This window comes from Montipora capricornis, chromosome 2 (genome assembly GCF_036669925.1).
Source record: "Montipora capricornis isolate CH-2021 chromosome 2, ASM3666992v2, whole genome shotgun sequence".
NCBI lineage: Eukaryota > Metazoa > Cnidaria > Anthozoa > Scleractinia > Acroporidae > Montipora > Montipora capricornis.
In genome coordinates, this window is record NC_090884.1 from 7,759,060 (window position 1) to 7,781,559 (window position 22,500).

Here is a 22,500-nt window from a genome sequence, read left to right on the forward strand (position 1 = left end):
TTAACTATTTCACGTTGTTGCTTTGCTGACGACGGCAAGGAAATGGACAAAAACGAAAAACGCACGTGCAGAGCGTGCAAAGCTATTGTTTTTGCCTACCAAATATGCAAATTTGTGACGTTCTCGTTGCCGTCGCCGTTGTCGTTGCCAAACTAGGGAGCTTTAGCAACGACAACGGCGACGGCAACGAGAACGTCACAAATTTGCATTTTTAGAGGGCAAAAACAATAGCTTTGCACGCCCTGCACGTGCGTTTTTCATTTTTGTCCATTTCTTTGCCGTCGTCAGCAAAGCAACAACGTGAAATTACCAAGTTTGAAGTGTTATGGAGAACGTCAGAACCTGGAGATAAATTTTCATTTTTCTCCCCTAAATTAAGCGCCGCTCGTAACGGTTTCATTCCTGAGGGACTGAAACACCTTTGTCATATTAAAAGGCTTGGAATAGTCGCGAAGTGATCGCAATAACGTGAATTTATGTTTTTACATGACGTTCTCGTTGCCGTTCCCGTCGTCGTTGCTAAAGCTCCCTACTTCCCTAGTAGGGGAACTTAAGCACAAGGGCGGCAACCGCAAGTGAGCTGTTTTCCCTTCTAATTTGTCTTCACACAGCCATATTTACTATTTACATTGACAAGTATCTTTTCTCCATGAGATACCACTTGTATAAAAATCTGGGAGACACCACTGTCCTGGCATGCGAAATGTTCTCTTCCAGTTGTCGTCCTAGTAATTCAACTGACAAAGCTGAGGTCGACGGTGCGATCATACATTGCTTTGTATTTTAAAACCCTTTTAGAAACATTGTTGATAAATTATCTTCGAAAAATGCGTGGTTAACCCCAATTTTCTTTTTGGATTTCAATGACACTTGTTAAGATCTGCTTTTCCCGCATATTCAGTAAACCGCGAGAAAATACCTTTGAATTAGCAGGCACCGTCGTTAAAACAAACTTAAACTTGAAGCAAACACTCAAACAAACTTAAACTTGAAAGCCGTAAAAAGTTCAACTTCAAAAGAAATAGAATCTTACGTAAAGTCTACTGCAGTAGATTCCGTTGTAGTCTTGTTCACTGAATTAGAAGCAAATTGGAAAGTTCCTGTTCCACCATCATTAGCCAAGATCCTCACGGTCGCGGACGTGTTGCCGTAGAGAACAGTATCTCCAGAAGACCTCGTAAGGTTGACCATGAATGTTTCAACTCCCTCGGGAACGCTATCATTGATTATCCATATCGAAATCTCCTTTTCGAATTCTCCCACGTTAAATGTGACTTGCCCGGTAATGGCTAAGAAATCACCACCAGCTGCGGCAGTCCCATCAAGAGTTTGATAAGAGACACTGATGGAACTAGCACCGTCGCCTCCACGCCTTATGGTCAAATTCGCATAGTGTCCCTCCCTCACTTGAACCAGAGTTGGCTGAGCAAAATACACAGGATCATCATTCTTGGTGACAATTAAAGTGGCTGTGCGCAATGACGGATCACCGAGCTTCGCGATGTTTGAAACGTTGTTCAACTGGATTGTGAACGATTCATTCCCCTCCGGAATCTGGGAAAACAAACAAAGCATATCGATGCAAAAATCCATTCAAACGCGCGGAAAAAGTGATAATTATACTATCCAAGACTACAAATTGGTTTTACTTTGAGAAAGGTATGACGCTATTATCTCAAAGATAACACGAGGCTGTTACGGCCTTTACTGAGAATAGACGATTCGCCTTTATTAAGAAGATTATATTTCTGAACTTTAAGGCTTCATAGTGATGATCAGGTTCTTCCGCAAAAAAAAAACAACAACAACAACAGCAAATCAAACCTTAAAAAGTCATGTGACCTCGTACCCGCTGTCGCGTATAGCGTTCGGGGTTGGAATTAGGTTTTATACCAAGTAGCTTCTAACGCTTAGTGATATACACTAGAGGTTTTTACCCATCAAAAACGTCACATATCTCGTGTTTATTCTCATTTTTCTGACAAGTTACCAGATTTTTACGGCAAATTGTTTAGCGTTACCCCTTTAAACTGAAGTGATGATGAATTTGCCTAAAACAAAAATGGCGGCTTTCTTCCTTTTTCGTGGTTGAGCAAAGAAACGTCTTGACAAATGTCCAAAATCATATGCTCCTCTGATGGCAAACGTTTGACCTCAACCCGAAGTCTGAGGTTCTCAAAGAGATAACAAGACGTCTTGAAAATTAGATGCTCACCTTGTCTGCAACAGAGTTGATAGTAATAAACTTGGATGTGTCCCCGGGTGAGAACATGACGTGGCCATATGTTGGATCGACGTCCACAGAAGGATCGGCACCGCTACCTGCAGTGACGCTCCAGGTGACACTGACTGTGCCAAATGTTCCTCTCTCTCGGGAAACTTCAAAACTAGCACTTTGTGTACTGGACTTAGATTCACCTTTAACGAAAAAAAAAACAACAACAACAACAGAGAGATTTTTAACCGCGGACCAGTTGGCTCAGACAATTGATTCAGCATCGGACTACCGTACAGGAGGTCGCAGGATCAAAACCTCCGGCCGAACAACACTCAGGGTCTTTCAATAACTCAGGAGAAAGTGCTACCTTTTGTAATGACATCTGCAAATGGTTATAGACTCTCTATAGTCTTCTCGGATAAGGACGATAAACCGTAGGCCACGTCTACACAACCCTTCAATGTTCATAACCCTGTGGGACGTAAACAAACCCACACACTACCCGCAAGGAGTAGGGCATGGAGTTCTTGGTGTTGTGGTCTGTCCTCTGTGGTGTATCATGGTTGGGAGAGTAAATGCTCAGAGATATTTGCAACACCAAGCTACTCCAAAATCCGAGCGAAATGATGATGATGATGATGATGATGATGAAGGACAAGAGTCAAAAATGTCGGAAAAGGGGTTGAAAAGGTCAACGTGTCAACAATTGTGTCGCCTATTGTAGCTATTACAGAGTATTTCTTGATTGGTGCAGGAAACAATGAGCACAAAATATATGCAACGGAAACAATCGAGCTTAATAGGGCAATAGGGCATGGGGTTCCCGGGTGTTGTGATCTTTTCTCTGTGTCATAGCCAGAGGGACGCAAGTTAGAAAACAGTAACAGGTTAATTGCGTCTCCTTCTGTAAACACAGTTATCGTATCTTATAGCATCGTGTTTAGTATAGCGTTAAGCCCGTGAAACGGCAAACGAGAAACGGCAGGTTGCTGTTTCCCGTGAAAGCATGAATATTCTCTCATTATAACTGGTCTCTCTCTTTTGGGAAGTTACTTGATACCTGTAGCTAACAGCCAAGGAGTGACCTTGCATCAAACAAGTTTCCTCCATTCTTGGCAAAAAGCAAATTTTATGAACGGATGATATTTTTTCAATGGTTACTCCGGGAAACTCGGAAAAAGCGTTGAGGTATATATGCACGAAAGAGGTGTCAAAATATTACCTTCTTACTAACTAAGCACGAGGGCCAGCCGTACTGGGGAATACTGGCCCGCGGTCGTGGCAGTACGGAGCGAGGGGCGTGCAAAAACGACCGAGAGCCAATATTCCCCAGTAGGGTCCCGAGCAAGTGAGGTTAGTAAGTTGTTTATTAGATGGCATCGTTTTTTTTTGCGCGATCAGACACTTCTCCGCTTGGTGAATGTTCGTAATCTTCGTTTTCCATCAGCGAACTTTGAAAGGTAACCCGGCTTTTACACATTCCGCTTGCTTTAATTGTACTATTGTGATTCCACTTTATGAAAACTTTTTGTGTTTCGCAAAACTCTAATTTCCCGGGAGAGGGAAAAAAAACGGAAACAGACCGTCACCATGGTAACGGTCCGTACTGTAAAATCCCGACCGAAAACGAGCCAATCAGAGTGCTCGATTTAGCCAGAGAATTGCTTGCCATATACAGTTTAGTAATAAGGTTTAGAGTCACGTAGTTATTTAATTAACTTTATATGATGGCATAGAGTTGTGAAAACTCCCATCAACAACTTTGACATCGCTGATTTTTATCCTTACCGATTGTTTTGACGATGTTTGCCATTTTGAATCCAAATACTCCATAAGGATCATCGTTTTCCTTAACAGTTACATTAATGGTAATCTTCTCTCCAAGGACTCCCTCCTGTCCTGGTGGGCCTGTGCTGTAAAGCCTCAACTCAAACATCTCCTCAATCTACAATTAAAAGCAATTCAACGAAGTGTCCACTGAAAAATTGATACCATCCTTGGTTTTGCTTTAAATGAAACCTACACTAAGACAATAATTTAACTAATTTTCAAATTTCCCGGCCGCCGCCATTTGAATAATTGTGACGTGTAATGGTTTGCTTTGTTGTATTCACAAAAAGAGATTTTGTTTTGAAACAATAGGGCAACCATCACACGTCACAATTATTCAAAATGGCAGCGACCTGGAAATTTGAAAACCAAAACAAGCCTCATTGAAATTTGTTTATTCCGGATACAAATGCTTCCATGAGAAAAAGTTATATTCTTGTTTTATTGGAGGCTCCCTTTAACAAGCATTCATATGTTCTGCTGAAAAGTGAAATAATGAACAATGAAAAACCTCGAAATAAAAAAAAAACAAATGAGCCCAACAAATTGACCTGCTCCAAACTGTGTGGCTTCATAATTCAGTTGGTAGAGCACTGCACCGGCATCGCAGAGGTCACAGGTTCGAATCCCTTTAAAGCCAACAAACATTTTCAGGTACATGTATCTCCAAGGAAAATTTGCTTAAATTGTCTAGATAAGTGGGAGGATCATTTCTCTCTTTCAGCTGCTATAGCCCGCACTTTAAATATATATACATTTCTTTCTAAACACTGTCAGCAGAAAATACAAGTCGTTCATTCCAAGTGGCGGCCTGACGGTTTTGTTGTCCTGGGGGGGAGGGGCTGAGAGCATTACAAATTTCTTGCAAAAGAAAAAAGAAGAAAATCTCGTGCGTGAGTATGGAACAACTGGAAAAATTCCAGAAAACCCAACTTGCTCTTGAGACTTTGCGCCACTTTGTTTGGCTTAGTGTGCATTTACCCGATTTGTTTTTGGAATTTCGGTAAGTCTATTTTATTCAGAAGTGCCCGACCGGAAAATGTCCAAAAATTTTCGAGAGTCTCATAAGGTAAATGAAGTCCTAAATTTCTGCCGGTAATATCCGAAAAGAAACGGCGCGTTCCATTATTTTGCGTTAACCCAAGTTTACCGTCGACTCCCTCTCTATAGGGAATTAAAATGAAAAACATGCCCATAGCAATGAAAATTTTCCTTCTGGAAGTTCTTCTTTCATAAATGAATAAATCAAGGACCAACCGCTTAAATGGTTCACATAACGTATAAAATAGGGTCCAATGCATTCAAGGCCAGAACATGAGACAGAGCGTGTCAGGATTAAAACCGTATTTTGTTACATGACGTATTTAGTTATAACGGTTTAGTTGGTGTAATACCTCGGGGACAGAATCATCCACAACAATCACAGGAAAGGTCTTTTCTCTTTGGCCTGGTTCGAATTTGACCAGTTTGGAGCTACCATAAAAGTCATCAACTCCTGGAGTAAAACAAAAGCGTTAGCGCGACAAGGATATAAAAGTATCCCAACTGATGTTGTGCAGAATCAAAACTGCCCTGGGACTGATTCTTCATTCGGGACGCAAGCACAAGCAATACACGCAAAATAAATAGTGCTTGGGCAAACCACGTTTCATGTTAATAACAAACAAATAATGCGTCTGCATATACCGTGTGTCGCCAGTGAAAAAGCAACCCTATGGCGTACTCAACAAATACTGTTTAAGTAAAGTAAAGTAAAGTAAAGTAACCATATTTAACGTCGATAACTCGTAACAGTAATTCAACTGACAAACCTGAGGTCGACGGTGCGCTCATTTTACTCCCCCCTCTCCATCAGTGCTCCGTTTTACGGGTATTTAAAGCTACTTAGCTACACGGAAAGGAAAGAAGTCGAAACAAGGATGCGAGATCCGGGAATCGAACTCAGGACCTCTTGCACCAAGGCCGCACACTAACCGACTGTGCCATCCACGAAGCAACGTTCCGAACCGCCTATTTTGGGTTAAGTACACGTACACATATTTTCCGTTCCTTAGATGGACCTAACCCTCTTCGCGTTAAGGGGGAGTAGGGTTGGGGAACGGAGGAAAACACTCATCCTCCACCAAAGTCCCGGTTTGGACACCTGCAGCCTGTTTCTCAAAAGCCCAAAAATTTCAGGGGACCACATTTTCCTCTGTATCTTAATTAAGGCATCAAACTTCCCAATCATTTTGCTTTTGTTTTTTTGAAAACGTGTTAAAAGACCAGTTTTTAAAAACAAGAGAATCGCAGTTTCACAATGGCTTTTCCGACCCAAACTGATTTCAGGACTTTCGAGAAACAGGCGCTTGGACTCATGTAGCGTCATATCTTGCGTTCGCTGGTTCTCTACTCTTAGCTGCTCCCGAAAGGTTTTTCGCAGGGTACTCCGGTTTTCCTTTCTCAAAAAAAAACGTTTGATTTTATCTGTTTTAATTCCATTCATTCATTAATTTCTTCAGGGATAAGGACGATAAACCGTAGGCCCCGTCTCACAACTCTTCAATGTTCATTATCCTGTGGGACGTAAAAGAACCCACACACTATTCGCAAAGAGCTGAGTATGACCTTCCCGGCGTTACGGTCCGTCCTCGGTGATATATCATGGTTCCATTGAGATGGTTCATGCTAGGAGGTATCAGCTAAACAAGGCTACTTTAAAATCCGAGGGTAAAAAAAAGATATGATGATGATGATGGTGATAAATTAATAATAAAAGCTATTTCTCCCCAGGTATGTAGACTAAAAACATAAATTACATTTTCCTGTTAAGTGTCGCACTCGTTTCGTAAAGTAAAACACACAGTCATTTACACCAACGAACGAGCTGTAAATGGCATGGATCTATTCTCCACTTGACGGCACAAAATGCTTTGCAATGCAAAGGTTCTTTAAAAGCACGAATGCAAAACAGTTTGTGCTGTGAAATTAGGGATGGACCCATGCCCCTCGCGAACTCGGTCCTGAATCAAATGATCTCAAGTTTCAATAACTTAACTTACCTTGTGCAGCGAAAAAAAGTGTGGAATGCGTTTGTTGTACATGTAAGTGGACAGATTAATTAATCTCAGCAACGAAACTGAATAATTTGAGTTTAGTTGCAATTTCTGATGCTTAGTACCCGTTTTTGTATGTGCTTCATTTACAAATGACAGCTCTTACCTGATGGAGTCATTGTGAATGAGACCCAACGGGTGTCCAGGGCACTGCCCTTTCTGACGATCACAACATCAAAGGGGCTTGGACTGCCACTTTCCTGAACAAACGGAAATCCAAAAATCCAATCATTTTTCTAAACTAAGACGTTTTAGTTCCGTCGACGACATAAAGGCCTGGTTTTAGCGAGAGACGCGCACATAGACAGGAGCAGCAAACGGAAATTAATACTACGTAACGTCAAGTTAACGCGCTTGTGTATGTTGCATGTGCCAAGCTGCGTCCCTTTTGAAAAACAGTCACTTGACTAATGTGTTTAATAGATGGTTTGCAACCAATCTCTAGAGACACAGAAAATAATGCTGCAATGTACAATTGCTTGTGGACGAACAAAAGGAGCTAATGAGAGATCTTTTGTTTTCGTCTACCAACATGGCGGGCGATGACGTAACGTGAAAACCACCAATAGAGTGTTTTCACGTGACGTCACGGAGGCCATTTTGGTGTACCCAACTAATTCTCTGGAAATTGATCTCTATTATCATGCAAACGTTTTCCTTTGTTTCGGTGGAAAAACAAGGTTACTGATCACGTAAGTGAAACAATCTATTTGCTGATGAATCTGATAATTTCACTCCCGCTTTTTAAATTGTACCTTCATCGCCAGCCCCTGTCCATTTATGTCATTAACAGCCAAAATCAAGATAGTCTATATCATACCTTTCCAACAGAAAAACCCTGATACTCAATAGTCTGCTTAAGGCCTCGCATTCAATAGCTTTGCCAATTAGCATTTCCTTTGAAAGATGAACTTAGAGTCCGTGAATCAGAATTGTTCTCTTAATAGTCCATTTTACAGTTGAGTGCTTAGTTACTTGGCTTATGAATGAAATTGAGGCTGGAGTTGACCTTGTTTTGATAGAAACCTCACTGGTTTTCTTATGTAAATTCTAACTAATCAGCATGAGAACATCATCATTAACATGAGAAAATGAGGAAAATCTGTATTATAACAAGGTCAACACCAGCCTCACTTTCATTAAAAAGCCAGGTAACTAAGCACACAATAGCAAACGTTTGTGGTCGGACATGACTGCAAACATCTACAGTAATAGCGATACTCATGGTTCCGCTACTTAAGTGTTATTAATGTGCCAACCTGAGATACATTGGCTGTCGAAACTGCGGATGCTTTTGTTGTGGTTGTCAAAATTTAACTAACATAAGATCTGTTTGTAAACAGTGAAGTCTCCAATTACCATCTATCCGAACAATTTCAAAACAGACCCGACTCGAACCAGTCTCACCAAAGTTTTAGAAGTGGAGAATTACAGTATCTCAGGAAGCAATGTGATTTAAATTAAAAGGATTGTATCGACAGGTTTTAAACTCAAACACTCCTAATTAACTGAAATTAAACCGCATCGCGAAAGATTTATCTTTGTTTTGGTATGCTTCTTTTTCTACAACTACAAAAGCACGAGTGCATTACTAGGACCATACAAGGTTCATTGTATTTGCCGACCGGCGTTTTTACAAACAAGGGGGTATTTGCACGATACCACGACGAACTCAGACCGGCATAAGTTCGCATCGACCTCCATATATTTCTTCTTATGCGTTTACATGAGACCGGCCTGACAATGAACTCAGACCGATGTGACTTCGTCTCGGTTGCTGGACCGAGACGAGAAATTCTCGTACCGGTCTGAGTTCGCACCGTTCTCAAGTAAATGACAACAAATCTCAGACCGGGTCCAGAAATTTCAAGCCTGTATGCTCTTGGGTCAGCCACATTTTTATTGAACAAAAGATATCCTTTCGTCCCAAAACCAGGCACCAAGCATTTCGTCCCGATTTCATGCAAACGACTGCAAAAATTTAATACCGGTACAACTTCGTCCCGGTCTTATGTAAATACCTCCCTTAGTTATTTGTGTAGATTGATTTTCCCACGAAACCAGACCTTTCCAGGAAATTAGTACCCATGGGATTAAGAATGGTAACTCGTGCAAGCCAAATAATAACTGATTAGAGTGTAATGTGAAGTGCTAGTTTTGTACCCCATATGAACCATGTGAGCGTTACCCTACTAATGGAAATGGGCCTACACAAGGACAGAGAAAAACTCTGACCAGGGTGGGAATTGAACAACGAACTTCGGGTTAGATCTCCGCCGCTCTACTGACTGAGCTACAAGGTCAGACGGGAGCAGGCCGTGGGAACTGAAGATGTTAAAGCAGGGGTTTCAATAAGCACCGACGGCCGACCAAAAATGTCGGCTACTTCGCTCAGAGAAGTCGGCTATTTCTCCCCCTAAATTGAATTAATTGAATGATTTCTTCAAACCTAAAGTAGAATTCATTTTTGATGGACTTGAATGTACTTTTTTTAAATCTCAATTTCAAAATAATTATCAGATTTGATACTTTCATCTTCGTGCTACAATGAACGGCGTTTTTACCAAGACCAACCGTCGCATTTTTTACGTAATTCAATTACGTTCAGTTGCGTCCGCAAACAAACATATCAAGACGTTTTATGCAAAACAGGTTGTTATTGAGTAATCGTTGCATCAAAACTTGTTTTCCACCAAAAAAGTAAATGCTTCTTTTAGCTTCATTGGTTAAGCCTTTTTGTTCGCTCAGATTAAAATGACATATTCTTATCGTTCGACTGAAATGATTTCTCATGTTGACCGAACAAAATTATTGCGGTTTGTCTAGACAAACCAAAATGTTTCAATTCGCGCTTGAAAAAACGCGCAAAAAAGTTTGCCGTTCACGGCAGCTTTAAATTGGTAGTAATGATGACATGCAATTGCCGAAACGTCATACAACGTTTAAATCGTTAATTTTCCTTTTGAAATGATTTTCCAAATCTTTCTTCGCTGGAAATTATCAAAAAAATGCGCGTAACTGCGCACTCAGTGTCGCTGTTGATACGGCAGGTTAGTTTTGCAGGTTGCAGGTTGCAGGTTGCAGGTTGAAATTTACTGTGACTGTTACATGAATAGCTAACCTTAGGCCTAATTAGGCCTAAAAAAAACGTTTCTTTAGGCCTCCTTAGGCCTAAAAACGTTTCTTTAGGCCTAATTAGGCCTAAGGTTAGCTATTCATGTAACAGTCACAGTAAATTTCAACCTGCAACCTGCAACCTGCAACCTGCAAAACTAACCTGCCGCTGTTGATAAGAAATCTTCCTTTAACTTTGTACTCAAATTGTCGCCCAGGACGCTGGAAATCACATTTCAGAGCTTCCAGATTTCAACATTTTCTGGGGAAGCATGCTCCCAGATCCCCCTAGACGAAGTGACGGCCCCTTGGATGATGCAGTCGGCTACTAGCCTTAAACCAGCTGCCTACTTCAAATTTTATTGAAAACCCTGTTAAAGTCACGGCAATGAACATGTACAGGTACAAGGAAGAATTACGTTTTTGCAAACGTTGGCCGTGTAGCACTTATATTTGAACAGACTTAACTGATTAGAGTGTAATGTGAAGTGCTACGTTTCTACCAAATCATACTGAAGAACTTGTGCAAAAATAGCTTGATCTGTGAAATGCTGTTAAATAGACCTAGTACTTATTGGAGTTATTGGCTCCTGACAAGAGAAAAAATCGCTAAAATGAAGGTAGCGGAATATTAATGCTTCACTTGACATTTCAAAAGAAGCAGTTACTGCATGGAAATACACATCACGGAAATAAATTCTTTACCAGACTTAGAAAACTTAAAGCTAATTATTAATTATCATTAATTATCATTAAGTACAATAAATTATTTCTAATTACAATTAATTATTCTATGCAGCATTTTATAAGTATTCATGATGTCAACAATTCAACCAACCTGTAGCTCTACAGCGTTGTTGTCCTTGAACTCAAATGTTCCACCGGGATTGTCGTTCTCTGCAATTGTCACCTGTGCTTTGTCCTGAGATTAAGGTGTAAGATAAGACCTTGGTGTCAATTTCTACCGTAGATTTCAGGAAATTAATGAAAAGATGAACGAATTTGCCAATAGCGTAGCATCTTCCCTTATCAACATGGACTGGTGTTTCATCATCATCGCGCAGCCATATTAGTGGAAACAAAAGGTCGGCCTCTAGGGACTACAAAGGGATTGCATTTTGGCTTGTCCCATCCCGTGCAGAATTGCGTTTTGTAACTTAACCGTTGATCCTTGTCCAGGCTGTACCGTCCGACGTTGAACTTTTCAAATCGTGGTGATAATTTTTGCGAATTTCTACGGGAAAGTCAGAAGGGTTGCTGTCAAAATAGATGTGTTGGATATTTATTGGAAAATCGTTATGTGGTGAAAAATTGGCCGTGGAACAAATTCCAGATATTTTACAGCCTGTTGAGCCGAAGCAGCCGCCATGAAGTCTCCTTCCTTGACTTCGTCTTTAGGGAAAGAAGTAGAACTGAAGCCACCTAAAATCGCCTTAAAATCCGACCAAACAGTCCCCAGAATACAAATTATATTGTATAAACGAAAATACACAGGTGAGTGATAGAATCTATTTTATTTTGAAGAATATTTACGATCTCACATACATTCTCTAATTAAGTAGAGCTTGGGTTACCTGTGATGGAATCAGGGAAGGCAAACGCTTCCTTCCCGTGGACGCTTTCCACAGAAAAAGGCCTGACAAAACCTTTCCTGTACCCGCTATTTTACCATAAATTTTTGTTAAACTACGATGAGACCTTTGTGCGAATCTTACAAATCGACTGGATTTCATTTCCAAATTTCCAAAAGTCTGTTACCTCCTTGTAATAAAATCAACAACGCTTAACTTTGTAAAACGTACCGTCATATGTGCTAATGCCTAGAGGTTCTTTGCGGTGACAAAAACCTGGTCATTTCAGCCCTTGCCGATATCATAACGCACATTTCCTCGACTGCTCTCTATGCACAAGCTTTGGCACTCATAAGGAGAATGTGTTTGCAAATCAGGAATGGTCACTCGCAAGCTTAATGATTAAGGGTTTACTAACAGTCTCAGTAAGTATAGCTTTAGAGTACTTACAGCTCCTGCTTGCAGCCTATCCACACCAGATACATTCACAAGGTTAACAGTGAAGACCTCTGCCACTTCAGGGGTGTCATCAGGTTTAATTTCAATGCTAATGTTCACCTCGTCATGACCTTTTGGGTAAAATAACGAAATGACGACCGTCAAAGTAGTTTCCTTCAAATAAATCGAACTTCCTTTTTCCTTGCACAGCATGATTCAACTGATAATCAAGTTAATTAATAACAGTCAAAGGACCGAGTGGAGTACAATTCAGGGGAGTGGTCGGGCGAATAATTTCGAGTGGCAATAACCCCCTAAAATGTACGAATTGAAATTTTCAAGTTTCTATAAGAGACAATTGCTTAAATTGTTCACAGGAGGATCCCTTCTGTCTCGTTCGACCAAATCGTATCATCAATTTATCGTAACTAATCACAAAATACGAGAAGATGACGATGACAAAATTTTTATAGCTTAAAAATCTACTCAACTTTTTAGCTTTTTAAATAGCTCTGGAATTAAGTTAAATGACTGAAGTACAACTTATGCGCGCATTTTGGAAAATCCCCAGTTTGGTAGGGAAATTAGTTGTTGCTATGGTTATTGTGATAAATTTTGTGATTGGTGGATTAAGCTGAGAGCACTTAATATGATTGGCTGATGTAACTGTCCGCTTAAAGCCAACTGTTCGATTTCAGTGTCCGATTACAAACCTACAGTACACAGTCAATAATTAGTGAAAAATAAAGCAGTTGATGAACCAATCAAAATATTTGAGAAAATTGTAATGGTAATGATTATTGCAGAAATTGTCCAGATAAGTCCGAGGATCACTTCTTAATTCTGTTCATATCTCGTCTGCTTATTTAAGCGCCCTTTGCGACACGTTCCGAGGAGTTGCGATAAACTGGTGGACGTCGAATCAGTTTTATCAAGTTTTAAGTTGGATGAAACTCGTTTTGATGCAATATATTGCAACTCCGCTGTTCTGGGAAAAAATATTTCTTGTTGCGTTCGGTTGACTACCTTATCAACATTGGCCGTTGGGTTGCGGGGACGGCCCAGCGGGGTTCGATTTCCGCCATTTCACAAGTTTGGTCTCCTTTCCTGAAACAAAAGCTGGTAATCGAGCCTCGCTTTCGAATGGTAATGTCTGGGTTTGATTTCCGGGATAAACGCCATGAGTGAGTTGAGTTCGTTGGTTTTCCACACCGCAAAAAGAGATTTTTTCTCCCGCAACTATTCCAGTGGTACCCCCTCATTATTGATCAATAACTAATATTTGTTTTCAGTTTCTTCGTAGTCTGGCCAATTGTGCTTGGACTATGTAACCATGTGATAAACAAGAAACGGGATCCAGAAGTGGCGTCCACCTCTGCCGTAAAAATACGATAGAAGCTATATTTAAAACGGAGCGGAGCGGAGCCTTCGGGTTGCCTTCGACCGGCATTGTCTAGATGTATTAACCATAAACGTAAAAAAAGTATAAAGTGGCAAATATAATAGATGTTGCATTGAATATTACATCCGAGGCCTTTAATATTAAAATGATTTAGCATATCAAAGAAGATCAGTTTTTCTATGTTTGCTGGTCAACATACCTTCTTCAAACACGACATTCCCACTTTGTGGACCAGTATCATTGGGGAAGAACATTAAACTGTCGCTAGTTATATTCCAGTGGACGACAACTCTGTCGGCAGTTCCGCTGCGTTTCACCGGTAACTTAAGGAAGGACGAAGAGGGGCCTGATGGTTCTTGAATAGTAACGGTTTGATGTAGAGTGGAAAATCCTACTTCCCCATTGGCATCTTTGGATGTTATGTTGAGGAAGATTGCCGACCTACTTCCAAGCCTGGGCGATGAAGGCACCACTTGGTTTGTTAAGGCAGAAGCTGTCATAAAGAAATGAATGAACCGTACATTGTACATGTATTAATTGAGGTACGTGTAATTAATTTAAGTGTGACGTTTAAGTTAACCAAAATATTCCCAATCTGGAGGACAAAACAATAGTTGTTCTGTCCCCTGTGAGAAACAAACCTTTCAAATGCAAAACAATGTTATAATATTGATTGGGAATTACAATGTAACTGAAAGGGGTCTATAAAAGGTATAACAAGATGAGTTCAATGGCTGGCAGGCACTATTACATCCAAAAGCTGGTAAAGCAATCAAACAACAAAAACAAGTACGGATGTAAAGGCAAACGCAACAAACATCCTCAAACAAAAGATGTCATCGCCAACTATTCCGGTCATTACGCGCCCGTAAACTGGCAGCGGTTTTAGCGCGCAAAATAGAAATGAAAATGGCAAATCAAAATGAAAATGGCGGCCAAAAGGGCCCTCGTGGCGGTGGATTACAACCAATTAAACTGTTTCTCTAGTGTTGTCCTTTATGATATCGCCCACACCAGCACAAGGAAGACGTACAAGAACAAATTCAACGTCGAACGCATAATTCATAGACGGAAGACCAGTAATGTGAGTATCGAAGCGAATACTTGGTGTTATTTGCATGTTGAAACATGTTTTGCAAATGTGTTTTTATCTCTCTCACTCCAAAGGATTTTGAGTATCTTATTAAGTGGGAGGGTTGGGCTCTCGATCAATGTACCTGGGAACCCACGGAGCATCTAACACCAGAGTTGTTAAGGTAAATATTTACTTTCTGTTAGGAAATTCTCGGGTTAAAAAAATATATTGTTGCTGGTTTTACGAATTCAAATAGTGAAGATCATTTAAGATTTATTTTGTCTTAGAATAGTAGTTTACATATAAACTATTAAGCTGTACTGTGGAAAAAAAATTCCTCTATCAAAGAATCCAAATATCAAAGAATCCAATATCCTGAGATGAACTTAACAGTGCTTGATACCCAACATACTAAATACCGAACTAATCAGCAAATTTCAATTTTCTAGGAGCTATGAGAAGCCCCTCAAGCCAAATCTAGGAAGGTTAGAGGAGGCAAGCCGCCAGTTTTATTCTGGTGTTCTTTCCGCCTTGAGGGCAAAGTCATTGGCACCATTTTATGTCATGTTTGACCTGGATTTGTGGCGTTATGTGAGCAATAACAGAGGGTGTGATTCACAGCATAAAGGCTACAAATTGTACTGCATTGAAGATCTTGCTCTTCTCAATCTTCCTGAGCAGTGGTGGAATTATTTAAACAATCATGGTCAAGGCCAAGCAGTGAAGCCTCCTCTGAAAATCAAACCCATACTTAGCTGGACACCTGCAACTCAGGTGTTTAAAGATGGCAAGTTGATAGCAAGACAAAGAATGCCTCTTGAAAAATTATGTGTAGACATTCTAAGACGCCCTTGTGATACTGCCAACTTGTTCCAGTAAATATTCCATTCTCGTACCCAGAGTCAGCGGTAGTCATTGCCAGGTAAGACTCTGTTTGTGTAATCATGAACAGCCAATCAAAAAATTTGATATTTATTTCATTCCCCCAGAGTCTAACCTGGCAATGACTAACACTGACTGAGGAGGCCATTGACTGTGGGTACGAGATAGTAAATATTCTTGCATTGCCTTGATACTAGTAATTTTGTTTCAAGGCTGTTTTGTCATGATGCATGAATAAACAGACCACAATAAATATTATAGCATCTCTTTTTTATCTCAACTTGTTAATTACGTGAATCAGCCTCTGCCCTCTGGGTATCAGTTCTTAGGAGCTGCTTCCACTGCATCAATGTACATTTGCTACATGCACATGTGAGCTATTTTCGCATACATCACAATTTTACAATCAACTGAAGGTTACTGGGTGTCCAGTAGTTCTAAAACTCTTCCTATAGCTGCTGGGTATATACTTTAGATACTGTTCTGATCTACTTGTCATGTGATTTGCTCTTCAGATTAACTTGTAGTACTACAAGATAGCATTGCATCCTTAAACATTTGTTGAAGCCTTTTAAGGTTTCTGGCACGAGTTGTTACCCCCATTTTTTTAAGCTTATCTCTAATATCAGTGGGGGTCATGTTTTCAATATCTACTTGATTGCTTTCCCATAGTTCATGCAGGTTTGATGTTTTCTCTGCTTGTATGTTTGACAGCTGTTTTGCCCGTTTCTCCTTGATGTCATTTTCCCAGTAGGCAGCTTTTCTTTTCTTGTACTGTCTAGGCGTTCGTTCAAAAGTACTTAAATGTTCCTGTCTTTTGAGGACCAGAAGCACATCTTTAGATGCATCCCATTTGTTTGATTTTTGGAGATGTATTCGTCGGCAGTCATCATTTTTTTTCTCTACACCTATTTAAAAAAACAAAACAAAAAATGAAGGGCAGTCATTTGTTAGCATACAGAAAAGTGGGCATCACTGCGTACATACTGTTTTTTCCCAGCTTTGAAATAAACGATTGTACAATGAGTCAGTTTTGCTGATCAGTATTGCAGTCAGTCAAATGCATATTTCAAAATTTGTGCAACTTTAAATTCCAGTCATCTGTTAGCCACACTTTGCAAATCATAAGCTTAAAAATGATACACACAGGTTAAGGTAGAGAAATACCACTGAGAACATGGCTGGGTTAAGTGGTTTTCATTTTCAACTAACAGCAATATACTTTTAAGTAATTTACATGTATGTACCTTGACCTGAAAATTTCCTTATTCCTTTGTGTAACATCATTAACCTAGGTACATGATATGCCATGATGTGCATGTATGGTGTCACTCTTTCCTTTTGGTAACCTTGACATAATGATCCCAAGGATGTAAATGTTGTAATCCACTCTTGTGCCTGTGAGTATAAAAGGTGTTTATTAGCCATATTAAATTTTAGTGAAGAAGATATAGCACTCAGCATTTTATGAGTACTAACTGGGACTAATTTTTTTTGTAACAGAAAAATTGATATGTTCTTCTGCAAAGTGATCAGGTGAATTACTTTTACCTTTCTAAGATCTCTGATACTCTATTCTTGTTTTAACTGCAGTTAATTGAAGATATTAAAGAAAGTTGTTGTGTAACCACATGTAGCAGTACCTTGACAAAGTAAACATTGTTGATTTCTTGTTCAGAGGGATTGTCCTTATTCATCATTTTGTAAAGATCTCCAAAGGACTACAAAATGAAGCAAATGTTAATTTTGTTAGTTATTTAGGAAGATTTGGTTTTGACTTCCTGCCTGTCATCCAGGGATTTAGTGTAATTTTCTTGGCACACTAGATTATTGTTAACTACCTTCCACAGTTTAGTAACTGTATTGCTTCCTTCTGGCCTAATCACACCCTCCAGTTTAGCAGGAAGATGTTCCAAAAGAAGTTTCTTGTCTGACCCCATTAAACTTGTGAAGTCGAATGTTCCACTGCCCTTTCCATCCGCGTTCTTTTTCTCCCAAACACTAAAGCATACCCCACAGCTATTTATGCATTTCACCAGGGCATTTAAATGTGCATCTGTTCTTAAACTGGGAGCTTTGTTGTGATTTTCTTCCTTGTCCCATTCCACAGCTTCCTGAACCAAATTTGTGAGTAGGTTGTCTGAAAAATCACAGAAGAAGAGATAATAGTGTTTTTTGTAAGGAATTGTTGAAAATAATATTAAGTGCATTAACAATAAAACATATTTTACTAGAAAGATAGAAGTGAGCCTTGCAAGTTAAACTGGACAATTTAAGCAATTGTCACTTTGAACTTAAGATTTAATTTCATGACGAGTTCTCAGGTCTTTTGTTTTATTATACATTATATCATCCTCCACATGACTAACCTGTAATTCTCAGCATCAGATGTAGTTCATCAACAACAACATTCTCTAGAGGGACGTTAAGAAGAGGTGGATGGGCACATGAGTATTTCTTCTGTCTAGCCCATTCTGCAAAATTTCCAATTTTCCTGGAAGTATGCTGTTCCCAGTAGAAATCTTTGGGCTTAGACATATCATGCCTGTGAATTTTTAGGTAATTAGAATTAAATATTGCCTGAGATAGAAGTTATGTTTTATTTTACATGAGAAATCTATTTTTTCAAAGATGAATTTTATATACTTTGTTTTAGCTAATAATTTGTCAGTGTCACCATCTCTGTCTGTCTTTCTACCATAGCTTTATATCTACCTACCAACCTGTCTTTCTTATGGCATAAACACCAAAGACATGCAAAATCTGATGTTGCTCCCTTCATGCCCAAAATCAACAACAGAAACTGAAATTTGAGGGAAATCAAACTTAAATCAGTTACAGTAATAAATGAAATTGAGTGTGATACATGTTCTTTTCTTCTGTTTCATTTTTTCCCCCACAATTTTTTAGTGGGTGTTCAGTTTATACATAAGTACTATGTTTATTTATTAAAGCAATAATAATTATATATTGATGCTGAAATACTTCCCAGAGTTAAGGAATCAGTAAAACTAAGGAGAAAATAGTATACCTTGTAATCACCACCTAAATATATGTCTGTAGGAATTTTCTTTCCATCAATGCAGATATTTCCATCCTCAATCAACTTGTTGATGTAGCTGAAGACATCTTTGCCTGATGATTTAAGAAGGTCATAGCTCTCATGCCCCTTGATTACTGCTACAGTGTGGTTTCCTGTGTAATATAGATTTATAGTTAACATGAAATGACAATACTTGTAACTGTGGTATTTACTTAAATATTAAAATGTTTGATGGCATACCACATACCTTTGGATGACATTATATCATCTGCATCCAGCAACGAGTAGGAGAGGACTACAAAGTTTGTCATCCTTGTCATCTTGGCCCCATCTCCACTTAACTTGATGTTCACTTTTTCTGGAATTGTGTTTTCATTCTAAGGGGAAACAAATGGAAGACTGCACTTAAATAATCAACACCAACATTGTATCATCATCATCATCATTTCCACTATTATTTATGATGTTATAAATGCAAAAATATTGTCCTACTGAAATGTAAGCTTACCATTTCTGATTTTATTCTGTTTGTCAGTTCCTCTTGAATGCTCAGCTGGGCACCATCTGCTGTCCCTGGTGTCCTTGTTATATGGCAGAGTTGATTTAGATTTTCCTTACACTGTTTGATGAGATAACTTCGTGGCATATTCTCTCCCCCGGTGGTCATGGTGAGCTCATGATAGGCAGAATCACTAATGCAGAACTTATCCGTAAGAAATAAGACACATTTTACTTTCTCCTGTTCTTCGTCAGGCAAATCCTTGAATGATTTTGGGTTTTCTTTAGAGCAATAATCAAGTTTATAAATTTCACCATTGTCATCCTTGAAGCATGCTGAGTCAAGGTTAAGACCTAGGGTTTTGGCAAACCACAGGGACTTTTCAACACATGTTTTAAGTTCTCGCAGCTTACGACGTTGCTGTCGCTCTTTAACTTCGGTTATTTTCCCCCTAGTGTTCTCAAAACTCTGTTGTTCCTCAATTTTTTCAAGATACTGGTGAAGATGAGAATTTTGTTTTTTCAGATTTTCAAGGTCTGCATAGACAGTTTGCAACTTTCCCTTTATCTCCCTCTCCTTCGCCACAGCTATTTGAAGTTCCGTGTACAGATTTTCACACCTGTTTAGAAGACTGATATTTTCTTTTTTAAGGGCTTCATTTTCTTTTTTCAACTCGTTTAAATCTTTCTCCAGCTCACTGATCTCCAACAGCTCTCCTTGTCTCACTTCAAATTCCCTCACCGTGTTGCATAGTTTTGTGTAAGCCTCTCCAGACTTCCCTTTCAATTTACTGTGCGTTTCTGAGCAAAGCCGTCTTATCCGTCCTTCGAGTCTGCAGCAATCTTCTTTTACCTGGACTCCCCATTGTTCCGCTAAAATTGCATTAAGTATCTTAATGTAGCTGACTTTAAGTGAGGTCGCGTTCTTCAAATCGTACCAACCTTTCAAGGACTTGCAGCTAAGACTAATTTTTAACGCGACTTCCTCGGTGTTTAATTTATTTTTTATATATTCTAAGCTGTTTATACTTCCGAGGCGCTTTAGTTTCTCGACATCCAACTTATTAAGAACATCCGACATCGCAAAGCCCTTTCAAATCATTAGCGATAAGATCGCAAACGGCAAACTTTTTTTATTTTGCCGGGAAGTGATGAATGAAATCGTAAAACGTAACACGTCTTGTTTGATTTTGCCGCGAAATGTCCACCGGAAATAAAATATTCAGAGCTTTAGCTGCTGGCCAAATGAACTGCCTTGCAGCTATCCCAGAACAACCTGCAGGACCGGAGAGCTGATTTTTTCCTGCAAATTTTGATACCAAACATGCTCACCTTCCTGAAAATTTGGGCGTAAAAAAATCGCTTAGGATTCACATCGTTCGCGCAGCGGAAGGAGTCATGTAAGATTGAGGATTGAGGCGGAGCTGAGCCACTTTTTAGAGTTTTTGATGGAAAAAACGAAAGGTGAAACTTATCGCTTTGGGCTTGATATTTCGGCCTGCACATGGGGAATGATTCTACTATGTGGATCCGGTCCGGCAATTCAAGTACAAGACACTGGCGCACAGGTATGAGCGTTTGATTGCTGGCTGTTTTTGGGATTTTTTAAGGAAACATGAGGGATCAAGCGCAGTTCAACCTCGTTTTTAATGGGTAGTCGAAACGAAAGGTGTAACGTAAACATTGCAACCAGATTTTCTTGTCAATGACACCACACTGTTTCGTATAATGCAATGCCGGTCCGGCAAATGAGCTATCTTTATTATCTTTGTTTCTAGTTGCGAGATTTCAATCCTTTCCATACAATTCCTTTGCAAAATTTAACGCCATTTTGTAAGTTGTTTTTCTGTTAACCGCTGGCGTATCGTGGGCGCGTGACCGCATTTGTTGGCGATGCTTCAATTTCGTTTTAAAGGAAACCTCCACTAAAACGAGAATACAACTTCAAAATATTTAACATAATGCTCACAATCAAGATTGTTCAAACGTTTTCCAACGGAATCGTTTGTATCCGAAATAACTGAATTTCAAAAACGCTTGTTTTGATTTTCAAATTTCCTGGGCGCCGCCATCTTGAATAATTGTGATGTGTTGTGGTTGCTCTTTTGTATTTGCACAAAGAGCTTTTGTTTTAAAACAATACGGCAACCATGACAAGTCACAAAAGATGTCTTCAAGTGTCACCGTTCTCGATTTCTTTTTTAAGCTTTTTTCCGGTGCAGTTACACAATAGGCCATTTTACAGTTGTTTGCTCAGCGACCAAGCCTATGAATGGCTGCGAGGCTGCCGGTGACCTTGCATTGATACAGACCTCACTGCTTTTATCATGTAAATTGTGTTGTTGTAACGCTAATTAGTCCATATTAACATTACAAAAGCATGAAGGTTTGTATCAAAACAAGGTCACCGGCAGCCTCGCTTCCATTGTTAGGCCTGGTAACTTAGCCACAACTGTAAAATGGTCTATTGGAACACATGCCCCTGGCCTTTTGGCGTGCGAACGTTTTTCAGTTGTTCAATAGTGGTAAAAGTTGCATATAAGAATCGTGATCTGGCTGATGAAAATGTTTGGTTTTGTTGTTTCTCCAATCTTTTTATAGCCTTTCAGTGAATTAGCCAAACGCTTTTTTTTTCTCTTTTTTTTTTCTCCATTTTACGTGGGGCCTTTTTACACTGCGACAATGAACTTAACCGAGCTTTTGTACACTATCTTGGTTAAAAATATGTTTTGAACTTAAGCACACAATGTGAATTCAATGGCAAATGTAAACCATCTGCTTTAACTTTAACGTAACTTCAAGTTTTTCACTTGACTGTCTCTGTGGTAATCAGGTACGCGGGAAAGGAAACTAGTTGAAATCAAGCGGAAGGTTCAACTGCCACAAATGATCGACATGCATCAAGATTCAATTACGGCCACTAAATCTTCTTTGGCTTTTAAAAATAGTTTTTTGACTTGACTCAAACAGTTTACAAGTTTATTTAACAAACTGGAGAGTGTTTTATCAAAATTTAAAATTTAGCGGGCCTTACGGAAGGCCGTACACCTGTAAGTGTAAAATAAGGCCCACTAAGTTAGCCAATTATAGCGTGCGTACTATACAGTCATGTACTGTATCTGAGAGATTCAGTAACTGTACCTCCACTTTGCAACTTGACAGCTGTCAATTCAGCCTTGAAAGAAGCTCCAAGCTTAATGAATCCATTATTTCCGATGTCAACTGTCACCAAAACACTTTCTACGCCAGTGCCTATTGCAACTTCAGGAGGATATGTCAGGGAAATTTCATTTGATGGGCTGTTACTCCCAGGCAGTTGGTACATTACACTGAT

At 39.5% G+C, this 22,500-nt stretch overlaps 3 protein-coding genes across 5 annotated transcripts in view; 1 reads left to right on the forward strand and 2 right to left on the reverse strand.

Annotated features, from left to right (window-relative positions):
* LOC138038677 (adhesion G-protein coupled receptor V1-like) overlaps window positions 1-22,500 on the reverse strand; it is a 117,641-nt gene that overhangs the window by 86,060 nt on the left and 9,081 nt on the right. Inside the window, exons 7-15 of the mRNA XM_068884669.1 lie at window positions 22,308-22,500; window positions 13,868-14,161; window positions 12,279-12,397; window positions 11,096-11,179; window positions 7,250-7,343; window positions 5,443-5,543; window positions 4,007-4,163; window positions 2,216-2,418; window positions 1,034-1,554 (exon numbers count right to left, since the gene is read on the reverse strand). The exon at window positions 22,308-22,500 is cut by the window's right edge and continues 72 nt beyond it. Of these exons, the coding sequence (XP_068740770.1) occupies window positions 1,034-1,554; window positions 2,216-2,418; window positions 4,007-4,163; window positions 5,443-5,543; window positions 7,250-7,343; window positions 11,096-11,179; window positions 12,279-12,397; window positions 13,868-14,161; window positions 22,308-22,500 (1,766 nt within the window). The remainder of the gene's footprint in view (window positions 1-1,033; window positions 1,555-2,215; window positions 2,419-4,006; window positions 4,164-5,442; window positions 5,544-7,249; window positions 7,344-11,095; window positions 11,180-12,278; window positions 12,398-13,867; window positions 14,162-22,307) is intronic.
* Window positions 14,446-15,883, forward strand: LOC138038680 (uncharacterized). 2 transcript variants are annotated; one of them, XM_068884674.1, is made up of 3 exons: window positions 14,576-14,752; window positions 14,836-14,924; window positions 15,193-15,883. In XM_068884674.1, the coding sequence occupies exons 1-3, from the start codon at window positions 14,591-14,593 to the stop codon at window positions 15,620-15,622; spliced, it is 681 nt and encodes a 226-aa protein (XP_068740775.1). In that variant the 5' UTR covers window positions 14,576-14,590; the 3' UTR covers window positions 15,623-15,883. The 2 variants fall into 2 exon arrangements, 1 of the variants encoding a protein (XP_068740775.1); XR_011130280.1 differs by lacking the exon at window positions 14,836-14,924 and having other exon boundaries at window positions 14,446-14,752; window positions 15,193-15,332.
* On the reverse strand, window positions 16,017-19,204 carry LOC138038679 (uncharacterized). 2 transcript variants are annotated; one of them, XM_068884672.1, is made up of 6 exons: window positions 18,916-19,204; window positions 18,349-18,820; window positions 17,995-18,170; window positions 17,467-17,765; window positions 17,269-17,346; window positions 16,017-17,023 (listed from the first exon to the last, which is right to left on the reverse strand). In XM_068884672.1, exons 2-6 carry the CDS (start codon window positions 18,405-18,407, stop codon window positions 16,859-16,861), a joined length of 777 nt encoding a protein of 258 aa, XP_068740773.1. In that variant the 5' UTR covers window positions 18,408-18,820; window positions 18,916-19,204; the 3' UTR covers window positions 16,017-16,858. The 2 variants fall into 2 exon arrangements, with proteins under 2 accessions (XP_068740773.1, XP_068740774.1); XM_068884673.1 differs by having other exon boundaries at window positions 18,657-18,820; window positions 18,916-19,200.

What these genes read in the sequence shown, in the direction of transcription:
- LOC138038680 (XM_068884674.1), top strand. Translation starts at nt 14,591, where the DNA reads ATGAAAATGGCGGCCAAAAGGGCCCTCGTGGCGGTGGATTACAACCAA. An exon ending in ATAGACGGAAGACCAGTAAT is followed by an intron (nt 14,753 to 14,835) that starts GTGAGTATCGAA and finishes CTCACTCCAAAG; the next exon opens with GATTTTGAGTATCTTATTAA. An exon ending in CTAACACCAGAGTTGTTAAG is followed by an intron (nt 14,925 to 15,192) that starts GTAAATATTTAC and finishes TCAATTTTCTAG; the next exon opens with GAGCTATGAGAAGCCCCTCA.
- LOC138038679 (XM_068884672.1), bottom strand. Translation starts at nt 18,407, where the DNA reads ATGAAGGGAGCAACATCAGATTTTGCATGTCTTTGGTGTTTATGCCAT. An exon ending in TTATGCCATAAGAAAGACAG is followed by an intron (nt 18,171 to 18,348) that starts GTTGGTAGGTAG and finishes AAAAATTCACAG; the next exon opens with GCATGATATGTCTAAGCCCA. An exon ending in CAGTTACTAAACTGTGGAAG is followed by an intron (nt 17,347 to 17,466) that starts GTAGTTAACAAT and finishes TTCATTTTGTAG; the next exon opens with TCCTTTGGAGATCTTTACAA.